The following is a 12,794-nucleotide window of genomic DNA, read 5'->3' as shown; positions in this document are numbered from 1 at the left end:
GATGTGCTATGGGTATCTTCGCAACATGCACACCTGCTACATACAGTCGCGGCGCTGCTCGCGCGGACCAGCGACGCACGGTGCCTGCTCGTCGCAGGTTTTCATACGGGAAGGCCTGCCGTTGCGCGCTTTTTCCGCGCTGCACAGGCGATCGGCCTTGCGCCCGATCCATGCGCTGCCCCGTTTGGCGGTCTGCATGAGCGCAGTATCCACGGCGAGTGCTGTGCATGGCAGGGTCGCGCGTGGGACGCAACCGCGGACGGAGACGAAGAGATGGGCGATAGTTACGAGCGTGCGAAATGGGTTGTCGTAGCGTGCCTCGGATGGGCAGAGCTGATGCACTAGCGCTTGCGTTTCGTGTTTGCTGCGCCATCGACAAGCGCGAGGAGCCGGCTGTGCTCCTTGCGTGCCGCAGGGTCGTCGTAGACGATATGAGGGGACGTGGGCTCGTGCGATGTCGTTTGCTCGGACCACCAATTGTCTGGTGGGGGGTTGCGTGCGGCCATAGTGGGGTCGGGCTGCGGTGTGGATGGGAGCATGGAGCGAGTGGGGAGTGCAGTGCCTGGCTCACTTCTGTCGCTCTGTCCGCCACGGCGGCTTTCCATCTCTCTCCACGCGTTGTGGTCCACGCTGTGGTCCTCGGCATGCGTCCCGCCGCGATGGTCGCTGCGCTCCATACCCTCAAGTCGCCCCGTCCTCAGCGCATCCTGTAGAAATGCATACCCAACCACCGGCACGCCCCATTCGCGCGCCTTGGCCACCTTGATCCCACGCATTGCATCCTCTGAGCCACACAAGAGGTGCGTGGTGCGCGCCTTGCTGAACGTGTCCTCGACGACTGCGCCAAGCGCTTGAATAGCCGCAAGCGCGTGATGGTACTCGGGCCCTTGGCGATCGACTCCCGTAAAACTTATATAGACACGTTCAGCGCCGGGTATCGGCAACTGTGCACTGCTCGGCACGCACGCCAAGTGCTGCACTGGGTCAAGCACCCGCTCATGGTACAGACACAGCTCGACCCAGTGGTGCGTCACAAGTGTGCCACTTTCTAGAGGTGCACCGAGCAGTGGTGCAATGGTATACTGTGCGTCGACGCTCTTGTCCACCAACACAGCGCCTGCAGCGCGCACTGCGCTTGCGACTCGCCGCGAGCGAGCCCCGTCCTGCATTGCTATACACAAACGAATGCCAAAAAACACACCGCACACCTCCTGGCCGAATCGCTCTGCACGGGAAAGCGTCGCGAGGCTGGCGCGGCGCTGGAAATGCGGCTCGGTAGTGTTGCGCTCGGTGGGCACTAGCGTATGCAGCGGCGGCGCCGCATGCGTAGCGGGCGATGCGACGTGCACGACAGGCTCCTCGAGCGGCGCGTGCTGTGGCCGCGTGCGTGTGATGCGCGCGGCAACATACTCCCTTCGCTCCTCATCGCTCGGGACCGGCCGTGTGGCTTCGTATACTGCTTCCGGGAGCAGAGCTTTTGCCGAGCAGCAGTCGTCAATCCACGCAGTATGTACAAGCTGGATGGCCATCGCAGCGCGCACTTGCGCCGGCAGTGCCTGCGTCGCTTCGTACTTGCGCGCAAGTGTCTGCTGCTCGACGACGCGTGCAAAGCTCTTTCGCGCGCGCGCGCTCTCTGCACACGCGAGGTGCGTGAGCGTGCCGTCGAGCACGAGGCGCGGAGCGACCTGTCCACCACAATCTGTGATTTTTTCCAAGAGCGCTTCGCGCTGTGCGCCGTCGACGCCACTGAGCGCAATGGTGAGTCCTTCGAGTGCGCCGAGCGCGTGTGCATCGGCAAGTCTGTCAATATCTACAGCATCATCGCCAGCGAGCCACGACTCACGGATCACATACAGCCACTCCGGACGCACGATACGCATATGGAATTGTGCAGCACACTTGTACTTTTCCGAGCCTGCGGCGCGCGCAATGAGATGCGTCACTTGGCTTGTGAGGTTCATGTGGACTTGCGCGCCGAGCTGTTCCGCAATACTGATCAGCTCGCGCTTTTCTTCCGTGATGCCGGTAAGGCACAGCACCACGCCACGCAGCGGCCGCTGTGCACCGGCAAAGTCGCTCTGTGTGTGGGCGCCATGGATGGTGCCTTTATCGTGGATCTGTTGAAAGTGTGCGTCGTCTTCTGCATCAGCGATCGCGCGCTCGGAGAGTGCACGTCGCGCAGGCACTGGGCGTATCTTGGCATTGGGGATCTTGGTCGAGCGGTGTGTCCGCTGCAACCGATTCGTGCTCATGCGTTGCAGACAAGGTACAAGGAGAGAAGACGCGTGTGGAGGTGAGGCATCGACACGGCAATGGAGGCGGTCCAACGGTGGAGGCTCTTTTATGAACGACGCAGGGACAGTGCGGCAGCTGGTGCTGGACTATCTGCTCCATCATGGGCATACAGCTACGGCGAGCGCATACATGCGCGACAGACAAGGATTGGGAGACGTGGCGCATGCACAGCCTGTGTGCAAAGGCAATATGGAAGCGCGGCAGCGTACGTACACGCCAAAAAAAAAAACTGACCGCAGAGGTGCGCGCAGCCATCATGGACGGCCGCATCGAGGAGGCTGTGGCATTGTGCGACGATCATTTCTCTGGTGTGCTACGCAGCATGCCTGTAGATACCCCCCCGTCGATGGACCTGCACGATGCAGCGCTGCGGGACGACGAGCGTGCCATCCCAGCGCACGCGCTCTCGCTCGATCCATTTCACCTGTGGCTCAATTTGCATATGCAGCACTACATCGAGGTGGTGCGCGCACTGTATGATGATTATGCACGCGACGAGACTGCAGAGGAGAGCCCGCTTTTGAAAGCGGCGCTTGACGTGGTCCAAATGCTGAACACGCATGTACAGTACCTTGCGCTATCGGATCGCGATGCATATGCAGCACGGCTTGATCAGCTCGCTACTTTGCTTGCATTTTCTGATGCACAGCATATCCCACAGCCGGAGATTTTCGACCCGCAGCGGCGCGCAGCACTCGCGGCCCAGGTGAATGCTGCATTGCTTGCGTACGAAGGTCTGCCGTCCGACGCCGTGCTTGCGAACCTTGTGCGTCAGGCGACGTATGTGCTGTGCAAGCTGCATGCCGACAAGATCCCCATTCCGCGCGACCATGCACTGGTCACACTCGGCGAGTCTGCAGGGATGGGGCAGTTTTTACCGGCACCATTGCCGAGTTCGAGTGGGACGGCGCGGCGCGCGGCGACCTCGGCGCACACCGTCATTGTTCCTCCTTGGCGGCAAGAACAGATATGGGATGCTCCGTAGATGGAGGGATTGTACCGGGATTGAAAAGAAAAGTTTGTATAGCATCGCACCTGCTCGACTGCCTGCATAGCCTCCACATGGGCAGCGGCGGCAGTCGCCAGCGCCACGTTTGCTTGCGGCGTCATGTCCGAAGAACTTTTGCTGCACAGTCGCGCGCGGCGCGCGACGGCGGGAAATCGCATGCGCGAGCTGCTTGAGCAGCAGCTTGAAGACGAAGATACCATCTTTGCCGAAGTCGAAAACGATGTCGAGTTTGAGCAGGTGGTCGACGAGGTGGATATCGTCGATTCCGACTTTGACGGGAGTAGCTCGGAGGAAGATAGTGCCGAGGATGCCGAGGCGGAGGACAGGATCGAGCAAGAGGAGCGGCGTGTGCGCACCTCGAAAAAGCCGCGCGCACTCCCGCTGCATGCGATCCGGCCAGCACTCGCGCAGCCACGGCCACCAAAGCCCACCTTCGATACGAAAAAAAGGGCGCCGGCGGCACGGCCAGTCGTGCTGGCAGATGGTGTGCGGCGCAGCAGCTCACGCAGTGCAACTGTACAGAGCAAGATGGAGACCATGTCGAAGCTGCGCGAGGCAGAAGAGCGGCGTGCGTCTGCGCGTGCGCGGCCTGTGAAAAAGCGAAGCAAGCGTCTTACGCAGGACATGCTTATCGCAGAAGCGCTCGAGATGGAAGAGGGAAATACACAGAGCTTGCAGCGGTTCTTGCATGAGGAAGAAGAGCGCAAGGTCCGGCAACGTGCGTCCACGAAGCGCGGCATTGTCGGGCCGTACATGCGCTGGATCAGTGTTGGGATGACGCCCAATACATTTTTCATGCGTGAGAGGAGAGAAGAGACGAGAATAGGGGAGAGCGAGGCTGCTATGGAAGTCGAGGGTGAGGCGGCGGATGGAAGCAAAAGCACCGAGACGGCCGCAATGGAGGCGCAAGCGCCGACGCCGACGCCGACGCCGACCGACGAGCAGGGCATTGCAGAGGATGTTGGGCGTGCGCTGCCGCGCGATGCGACGCACTTGGCTGCCACTGTCAGTGGCGGCGCAATGCATGCCGAGACCGGGAGCACAACAGGGGCGATGTCGGCAGGAGCGCCAACGGCCGAGACAGCCGCCACGGCCACGGTGCCAAGTGTCTCTTTACAAGAGACCGCAGCGCCTATGCCTGCGGCAGCAGGACAGGAAAATGCACCTCCGTCCCATGCCATCCCGCCCCCGGATTTGCACAACACCGCGCCGAGTGCGATTTCGAATGCGCCAGCGCATCATGCAGACGTGAAGCCTGCATCGGCCCACACCGATACCCATACCCCGCCGATGCATCTTTCGCCAAAGGACGCGTCTGCTGTCCCTGCAGCTGAAATAGCCGACCCGCGCGACGAGGAGGTTGCAGCACGCACGATCCTTTCCTTGCATCAACTACCTCCGGATGCGGGGTGGCCCGACGAGTTTGCACTCCTGCTTGGCGACCACTGTACATGGGACCGTCTTCCTGTTGTGCCATCACGAAACAGGCCATTCCGTCCGCGGCAGAGCACCTGCGTGATCACTGGACTCGCCGCGCGCTACCGCGATCCGGTGACAGGGATTCCTTATGCGACCAAGGAAGCGTTTGAGACCTTGCGTCGTGTGCAAAGCAATGCATTCCTATGGACAGGCTCAGACTCGCACACGACTGCATTGGCGGCGGGATGCTATATGGCCGGTGTCGATGATGCCGGTGCAGGTGGCATCTTTCAGCGGTGCTGGGAGGAAAAGGCAGTAGGAAAAGATAGAGGAGAGTATAGCGCGACGTAGAGAAGTAGTATAGCAGGTGTACAGTATGCAGCGCGGTGTGCGACAGCACTCGTCTATGGCGACAGGGCAGCCCTTTGAACGCGTGCGCCACGCACAAGAACACGCGGTCGCGCGCCGTACGTGGAACATTTGTATCTATTGCGTCTGCATCGCGTCATGGACCCACGGGAGAGCCTATGCAGCCGTGAGGTGGGCGCCCCGCAAACTTGTTTTCAAGGCACGCTATCCATCCTATCGACCCCATCTACGCGTCGCGCGACGCGTCCCTGTGCATAGATAGATTGATGTAGAATCGGAAGCAAGACAATGCAACACGACACGGCAGGCTCATCGGTGCGCGCGCGTCGCATGCATTTGCGTGTTATTCGAGTGCAATGTAGCGGTATGGTTGGCTGGCGTCATCACGCGTTTTTAGTATAACCCAATCAGAAGTCTGCGTCACGACGCGCTAGTCGCCCAATTTAACGGCGTCACGCGTTTGGACGCGCATCCCGGCCGACTCACATCGCCCGCCACACGGTGCGACGTGCAGAAAACGTATAAGACGCGGTGTTTGTGTTGTTCCGCCCCCATCATGTCCGTGACTACTACCCCCTCCAAGAAGGTTGCAGAGAGCTTTTCAAAGATTGATGTGGATGCGAGCCCTACGAAGGCTATCGCAGCCAAGCTCGCTGCAAAAGAAGGGGCAAAGCCCGCGCAGGCCGACTCGCAAGACGCGGATCCTGGCCACATTTACGGCAAGTTTGTCGGCGAGGTCGACCTCCCTGAGGAAGAAGAGCCGCTGCTCATTGAGAACACACGCCGTTTTGTGCTTTTCCCCATCCGCTACCACGAGATCTGGCAAATGTACAAGAAGGCAGAAGCGTCTTTCTGGACTGCCGAAGAGATTGACCTGTCCAAGGATTTGCACGACTGGGACAACCGCATGAATGACAGCGAGCGTCACTTTGTTAGCCACGTTCTTGCATTCTTTGCCGCGTCGGACGGGATCGTGAATGAGAACTTGTTGGAGCGTTTCAGTGGCGAGGTGCAAGTCGCCGAGGCACGCTGCTTTTACGGGTTCCAGATCATGATGGAGAACATCCACTCGGAGACCTACTCGCTCCTCATCGACACCTACATCCGTGAGCCGAAACAGCGCGAGTTTTTGTTCAATGCCATCGAAACGATTCCGGTGGTAAAGCGAAAGGCTGACTGGGCGCTGCGCTGGATCAATGACCAACGCGCATCGTTCTCGGAGCGGCTCATTGCATTTGCAGCAGTCGAGGGCATTTTCTTCTCTGGCTCGTTTGCCTCGATCTTTTGGCTCAAGAAGCGCGGGCTCATGCCGGGCCTGTCTTTTTCCAACGAGCTCATCTCGCGCGACGAAGGACTGCACACCGACTTTGCCTGCCTCCTCTTTGGCCATCTCCGCAAGCGCGCACACCCAGACACGGTCAATCGCATCATTACCGAGGCCGTCACGATCGAGCAGAGCTTTTTGACCGATGCACTTCCCGTCTCGCTCATTGGCATGAATGCGCGCCTCATGTGCCAGTATATTGAATTCGTTGCGGACCGTCTCTTGGTCGCGCTCGGGAACGAGAAGCACTACAACGTAACGAACCCATTCGACTTTATGGAAAACATTTCGCTCCAGGGCAAGGCCAACTTTTTCGAGCGCAGGGTGGCGGACTATGCCAAGGCTGGCGTTTCGCGCCCCGACGACGAGGAGCCGACCAAGTCCAGTGGCAACCACGCCTTTAGTCTCGAAGAAGACTTTTAATTCACTTTTCATACCCTTTATGATAGCGCATGCCAACCATCCGCATTAAAAAACTATGGTTGCTTTTTGTCTCTGCATTGCATCCCATCTGGGCTTGCACGCCTTATCATTGATCGCAGCCGTCCTACATGAATTGCGCATAGTCTGCAGGGCCCGGTGCTCTTGACAATGCAATCGTGTGGTGCGTATGCGCAGGATCCACGGCCCAGGTCAGGTACTGCCCCTCCACCGACCACTGGCCGTCGGAGACATTGACACGCAAGGAGAGACGCAGCGCCGCCTCTTCTTCGGGCGACAGTGCCTCGAGTGCGTTGACGTCAATTGCGCCACGCGGCAGGACGCTTTTGTAGCCGCGCCGACTCCACGGAGCCCAGCGCCTGATCCATGTGCCCCACGTCGCAGTGGGAAGTGGCGCACCATAGTGCACATAGGGCAAAAAGAGTACAGCGCGCAGGGCCTCGGGCGTGTCGAGCCCATGCTTTGGCGTGCGCAGCGACACCTTGAGGAAGGAGGAGCGCATGTCGAACGTGAGCTCGAGCAGCTCGCCCGGGACGGATACTGCGTACGGCCTGCACCACGACTCGATTGCGCGCGTGCCACGGACTAGTTTGTCGAGCGCTGGCGCCATGGCTGGCTGGCGGGCGGCCTCGTCTGGACTCCATACACTGAAATCCTCGCCGTCCCAGCCGTCGCCCCACGCAAACGAATGGAGCGGCGCATAGTTCCAGATCGCGTAGCTCAGCAAGGTCGAGTCCGCGGCATCGAGCGTTGCGTTCATTGCGCGCGCCTGGGAAGTATAGTCGCCAATGTGCTTATAGTACGCATCTTTGTGGTCCATATCGAAAGGAATGCCCGTTTCGCCAAGCCACAAGGGATAGTTGCCCATGTAGTCGAGTGTATCCTTGTGCAAGTACGCGAGCTGGCGCTTCAGGGCTTTGCGTATCCCGCGCGGCCCAAAAAAGAAGGCAAAGAGGCGGTGGCGGTAGTTGTCGCGCATCAAGCCAAATCCATCCACACCGTACCAATTCCAGTGCTTGGTCATGAGCGTGAGGCCGTCGTAAAAGTGAGCCGAGCAGCAGGCATGCGTGCCGCACACCGTGTCCATGCCTCGGGGCGGCGCATGGAAAACCGGCGGCTGCACTATCTGTATGGCGCCAGGATGCAATGCACGGACTATGGCCTCGTACGCCTCCCAGTGCGGCAGCCAGTGGTCCTTGAGAAAGTTGCCCGCGGCAAAATAGGAAGGTTTGAGCAGCGCCTTGGTACGCGAGTCCCACACACCGTGCAGCTCCCACACACACCCGTGCGTCCAGCTGGGATCGCGACGCCATCCAAAACGGCCGGCACCGCGGACGGCGTCCTGCTCGGGAGTGAGCCACATTGAGCGCCCCTGCGGGTCGATCCTCTTGCTGCCCGTCTTGATCGGGCCGATACGTGTGAATATGTACGTGGGAGCGCGCACAGGCTGGCCACTGCCGAGAATGAGGCCTTCGTGGATCGTGGGCGCAGAGCCAAGGCGAAGCATGCCGGGGTACGCTTCCAAGGTGGCACACCCGATGATGCCGCTGTGCGGCTCGTTCAAACTATCCCAGCCAATGACACACGTATCGAACAGGTCTCCTGCGTCACGCACGGCCATAATGAGCTGTTGGACAGCGGCAAAATAGTGGCGCTGCAGCCAGTCCTGGATGTTCTCCCCGTCAAGGATGCATTTAGGCGCGTACATGCGGCCTCCGAAGAAGAGCGTAAAGAGCGTCAGGCTCGCAATCCGGTCATAGTTCGACGCCCAAATCATGGGCGGCGAGCTCGCGGGGTTCGGGTTTTCTGCGTCGGGATACTCGGCGTGGATGATTGCGGCATGCGTGCAGCTAAAGTTGCGCGGCTCCATATTTGCGGCGAGAATTGTCCAGAGCGGTGCACCGGAGCCACTTAATGCGCGAGAGAACTTGGGTTAGCACTGCACATACGTACCACATCTTGGTGGGGGTCCATAATCACGAGAAATCCATGCGCCTTGGCGCGGCGAAGAACGGCAACCGTGTACGCAAGGAACGACTCGTCGTAAATCCCGGGACCCTCGTGCTCAATCGCCTCCCAGGTAAATATGTAGCGCAGGCAGTTCATGCCCCACGACCGGATTCGCCTCAGGTGCGTGTCCGCAGCGCCGTCGTCGAGCGAGACGCACGGATTGACAAATGTGTCGCTCGGCTCCAGGTGCGCGTTGCGGTCCTGGGTCTGTATACCACATGGCATCTTGTTATTCCCAGTAAAGTTGATCCCGCGCAACAGCACAGAGCGTCCATGCTCATCACGGAAGAAAATATCCGACGCAGCGAGCGTCGGCGTCATACCCTGCCGCGAGGGGGCGCAGCAGGGTATACGTATTGTCACGTGACACGCGTTTCGCACGCGCGGCGCCTGTTGTTCCCAGCCGTCCATGTCGCAGCCACGGCGAATGACGCTGGCGTCGCTGGACACAAACAAGCGGGCGCCGGCGGCTAAGCCGCAGAAGGGCGCACCGCCGGTGACAGGCTTGCGCGCGCGACCGTCGCTTGTAGTGCGCCCTTCCGCTGCGCCGGCGAGCCAGTCACCACGGCGCCTTGACGCAGGGCCGCGGCTTTCCAATGCGCGGATGAGTCTGGCGCCAGGACATCGGCGCTCGATGGGCATGGCTATGGGACGCATGTCTCTGGCACCTGGCGGGCTTGCCCTAGCCGCAAGTGCGCCTCCGATCAAGGATACGCGGCTGCGTGTGAAGAATGTGCGTGCGCTTATGGAGGCGAATGTGACTTCTTTTATCGAGCACACGGGCTTCAGTATGCCTGGATGGAATCCGAGACTTGTGCATGAGCCGACGCAATCTGCATTTGCTGCCATGTTCAAGCATATCTACCGCGAATGCATCGATGATAGCTACCAGATGGGCGCGGAAGGAAAAAAGTTTGAGGACGAGGTCATGCTTTTGCTTAAGGAAATGCGCTATCCTTTTATCGACGAACTCACCAAGACGAAGCTGACCGCGGCAGGGAGCCAGCAGAACTGGCCAGCATGCCTGGCGATGCTCGACTGGGTGGTCCGCCTCGGGACACAATGTGCCCAGGTTGGAAGTGGGCCTTTGGAGCGCGAGGACGAGAATGAGCTGCACGCACTCTTCTTTCCGTTCCTCTGGAAATGCTACGAGAAGTTTTGGGATAACCAGGACGAGTACCCAGAAGAGACGGCGGCACTCGAGCGTGCATTCCTGGACAAGAATGCCGAGCTCGGCGCCTCGGTTGAGGCACTGCAGGAGGCCAAAGCCAGCGTCGACGAAGAGCTCGCTGCGCTCACCGCCAAGGCGTCGCCGCTCGAGCGGGAGCAGCACGAGAACCAGGTGCTGCGCGGCGATATTATTAAGTTTACCAAGTACCACGACGAGATCCTCGTCCCGAAGCTCGAAAAGAGCCGGCGCACGAATCAGCGGCTGCACGCTGCACTTGACGAGCACCGCGCAGAGCTTAAAGAGAAGGAGAAGGAGCGTGCGCGGCGGCAGTCGCTGGTATGTGCGCAGGATATCTCTGGCGACGAGTTTGATAGGATGATTGGCGAGCGCGAATGGCTCGCCCAGGAGCTCGAGCAGCTCGCACAACAGAACAAGGACGCGGTCGAGCAGTGCTGGAAGGTGGAGCTGCACCTCACTAAGCTGCACGCCGAGGTCGAGAAGCGGCTCAAGACGTTTGCGCCGCTTGCGCAGCGCGTCCACTTGTTTCCGCTGCACCTCTCGGGCAGGACACAGCTCGATGCGCTCGAGCTTGTGCCGAGCAATCCAGCGACGATGCTGCCGCCAGGGCTTGATATCCGCCGCGACGTGCGCCCGAAAATCGATGCACTGCGCGCACGCGAAACTGCGCGGTTCCGGGCCCTCTCCGAGGAGCGTGCTGCTTGCCAAGAGGCACTTGACCAGCTTTTTGAGGCGCTCGAGCGTTTGCGCAGAGCGTGCCGTGCTGCAGTGACGCGCATGGACGCACTGCGCGACCAGATCGACCAGGTAGGCCGGATCACAAACGAAGAGGAAGATGCTGCTAGCGCCGAGCATCTACGTCAAGAAGAGCTTGTGCGTACGATCGAGCACTCGAGTCAAATGGCGCTCCAGCAGGCGGACGCACGCCTCGCAGCCGCGCAATTGCAGCTGCAAGAAGGGCTCGAGTCGTCAGAAGCAGAGCGTGCAGCGATGCACGACGAGATGTGCAATGCACTGCACACGCTACTCGACCTCAAAGTCCGCATTTCCGAGGGTCTCGATACCATTGACGATGCAGTGCATGGAGCGCTGCACGCATAGCTTGTTTGTTCGTAGCCTAATTCCCATGTATGCATAATTCCGGACGTTGTGCCTGGTGTTGACGCTCTGTTCTGCTTACCATGCTGACGGCTGGGATAGGCAATCTGAGCACGCTCATCAAGCGGTACGTCTTTGCATGTTGCTGACAGCAGGCTCGAGGCAGCTACATCGCGTCTGGAGGATATTGCGGTGGGACGCGCGAGCGAAGACACAGATGCGACCGTGGAAAATATGGAGCGGCCGCGCGGCGAGAACATGCCAAGTGCCAGTTGCATGCAGTTGCAAGAGACGCGCGAAGCACAGGCTCCGACAGTTGCGCCAACCGTGGCGGCGTGGGATGCACAGGTAGTGCCCGCGCTGGACAAGTTTATGCAACTGTCTGCTCAGATCGGCGGCAATATCCAGCAGCAGGCGGAGCGAGTCCACACCGCGTTTGCATCCACACGCGACGCTATAATGATGGCTGGTATATGCCAGCGCCCTGCAGAAGGCGCAGCATCTCCTGTATTTATGGAACGGCTCAAGCCACTGCAGGAAAAGCTCATGAGCGTGGCCACGTTCCGCGACACGAACCGCGGCGACAAGCACATGTTTAATCAGATGAGCACGATCAGCGAAGGGATTCCCGCGCTTGGCTGGGTTGCTGTAGAGCCAACACCTGTACCGTACATTGGTGACATGAAGGAAAGCGCCGAGTTCTACGCAAATCGCGTGATCAAGGAGAAGAAGGATACGGATCCCGTCCAGGTCGAATGGACACGCGCATTCCTGGGATTGCTGACCGAGATGCAGGCCTATGTAAAGCAGAATCACGCTACTGGGCTTACGTGGAACAAAGATGGCGTATCGCTCGCGTCGTACAATGTGCAAGAGACGCCAGCTGCGCCAGCACCACTTGCAGCCGCACCAGCGCTGAGCGGCGGCATGGACGCTCTATTTGGTCAGATCAACAAGGGCGAGGGCATTACGGGTGCCCTCCGCAAGGTTGATCCGAGCCAAATGACGCACAAGAACTCTGCCTTGCGTGCGGACAACCACGCTCCACCGCCGAAGCCACAGGTCACGACGAAACCGACGAGCTTCCGCCAGAAGAAGCCGCCCGTGAAGCAGCTCGAGGGCAACAAGTGGATTATTGAGAACTATGAGAACGAAAAGATTGTGATCGACGATACAGCGCTGAGCCACACGGTCACTATTGTGGGGTGCGAGGCATGCGTGATTGAGGTGCAGGGGAAAGTGAATGCCATTTCGCTGCTTTCGTGTCGCAAAACATCGGTGCTCATCGATTCGCTTGTGTCCTCGCTCGAAGTCACTCGATGTGCCTCATTCACCGCACAAATTAACGGCTCGACTCCGACCGTTCTTTTGGACAATGTGGACGGCGCACAAATTTACCTGTCCGAGCAGGGCATGCAGACGGAAGTGGTTACTGCCAAGTCCAGCGCACTGAATTTTAGCGTTCCCGTACCAGGCATACCCGGAGAGTACGAAGAGCTCGCGCTGCCGGAGCAGATCAAACACTCGTTTGCGCGCGCGGGCGACAAGGCAAAGGCCACAAGCATCGTCGTCCACCATGCAGGCTAGCCGTAGCTACACACTTCCATTCATCCATACTCTTCCCTCGCCGTAGCCGCCTC

General features: G+C 59.6%; 7 protein-coding genes across 7 annotated transcripts; 5 read left to right on the top strand and 2 right to left on the bottom strand.

Annotated features, from left to right (window-relative positions):
- Positions 1-341: 341 nt before the first annotated feature.
- Positions 342-2,252, bottom strand: DPB11 (protein kinase activating protein dpb11; the record flags this gene model as incomplete). Its single annotated transcript, XM_056208602.1, has 1 exon — positions 342-2,252. One exon carries the CDS (start codon positions 2,250-2,252, stop codon positions 342-344), a length of 1,911 nt encoding a protein of 636 aa, XP_056064577.1.
- Positions 2,253-2,343: 91 nt separating this feature from the next.
- Positions 2,344-3,280, top strand: MVES1_003787 (uncharacterized protein; the record flags this gene model as incomplete). Its single annotated transcript, XM_056208601.1, has 2 exons — positions 2,344-2,500; positions 2,535-3,280. 2 exons carry the CDS (start codon positions 2,344-2,346, stop codon positions 3,278-3,280), a joined length of 903 nt encoding a protein of 300 aa, XP_056064576.1.
- A 123-nt stretch (positions 3,281-3,403) lies between these two features.
- On the top strand, positions 3,404-5,074 carry MVES1_003786 (uncharacterized protein; the record flags this gene model as incomplete). The annotated part of the gene is made up of 1 exon (XM_056208600.1): positions 3,404-5,074. The coding sequence occupies one exon, from the start codon at positions 3,404-3,406 to the stop codon at positions 5,072-5,074; it is 1,671 nt and encodes a 556-aa protein (XP_056064575.1).
- A 574-nt stretch (positions 5,075-5,648) lies between these two features.
- On the top strand, positions 5,649-6,839 carry RNR2 (ribonucleoside-diphosphate reductase; the record flags this gene model as incomplete). Its single annotated transcript, XM_056208599.1, has 1 exon — positions 5,649-6,839. The coding sequence occupies one exon, from the start codon at positions 5,649-5,651 to the stop codon at positions 6,837-6,839; it is 1,191 nt and encodes a 396-aa protein (XP_056064574.1).
- A 124-nt stretch (positions 6,840-6,963) lies between these two features.
- Positions 6,964-9,188, bottom strand: MVES1_003784 (uncharacterized protein; the record flags this gene model as incomplete). The annotated part of the gene is made up of 2 exons (XM_056208598.1): positions 6,964-8,784; positions 8,811-9,188. 2 exons carry the CDS (start codon positions 9,186-9,188, stop codon positions 6,964-6,966), a joined length of 2,199 nt encoding a protein of 732 aa, XP_056064573.1.
- An 88-nt stretch (positions 9,189-9,276) lies between these two features.
- Positions 9,277-11,157, top strand: NDC80 (kinetochore-associated Ndc80 complex subunit ndc80; the record flags this gene model as incomplete). Its single annotated transcript, XM_056208597.1, has 1 exon — positions 9,277-11,157. The coding sequence occupies one exon, from the start codon at positions 9,277-9,279 to the stop codon at positions 11,155-11,157; it is 1,881 nt and encodes a 626-aa protein (XP_056064572.1).
- Positions 11,158-11,388: 231 nt separating this feature from the next.
- SRV2 (suppressor of rasval19) lies at positions 11,389-12,741 on the top strand (the record flags this gene model as incomplete). Its single annotated transcript, XM_056208596.1, has 1 exon — positions 11,389-12,741. The coding sequence occupies one exon, from the start codon at positions 11,389-11,391 to the stop codon at positions 12,739-12,741; it is 1,353 nt and encodes a 450-aa protein (XP_056064571.1).
- Between the last annotated feature and the right edge of the window lie 53 nt (positions 12,742-12,794).

This window comes from Malassezia vespertilionis, chromosome 9 (assembly GCF_029542925.1).
Source record: "Malassezia vespertilionis chromosome 9, complete sequence".
Taxonomy (NCBI): domain Eukaryota; kingdom Fungi; phylum Basidiomycota; class Malasseziomycetes; order Malasseziales; family Malasseziaceae; genus Malassezia; species Malassezia vespertilionis.
The sequence above is the reverse complement of the archived record's forward strand: the minus strand, read 5'-3'. Positions and strand labels throughout refer to the sequence as shown.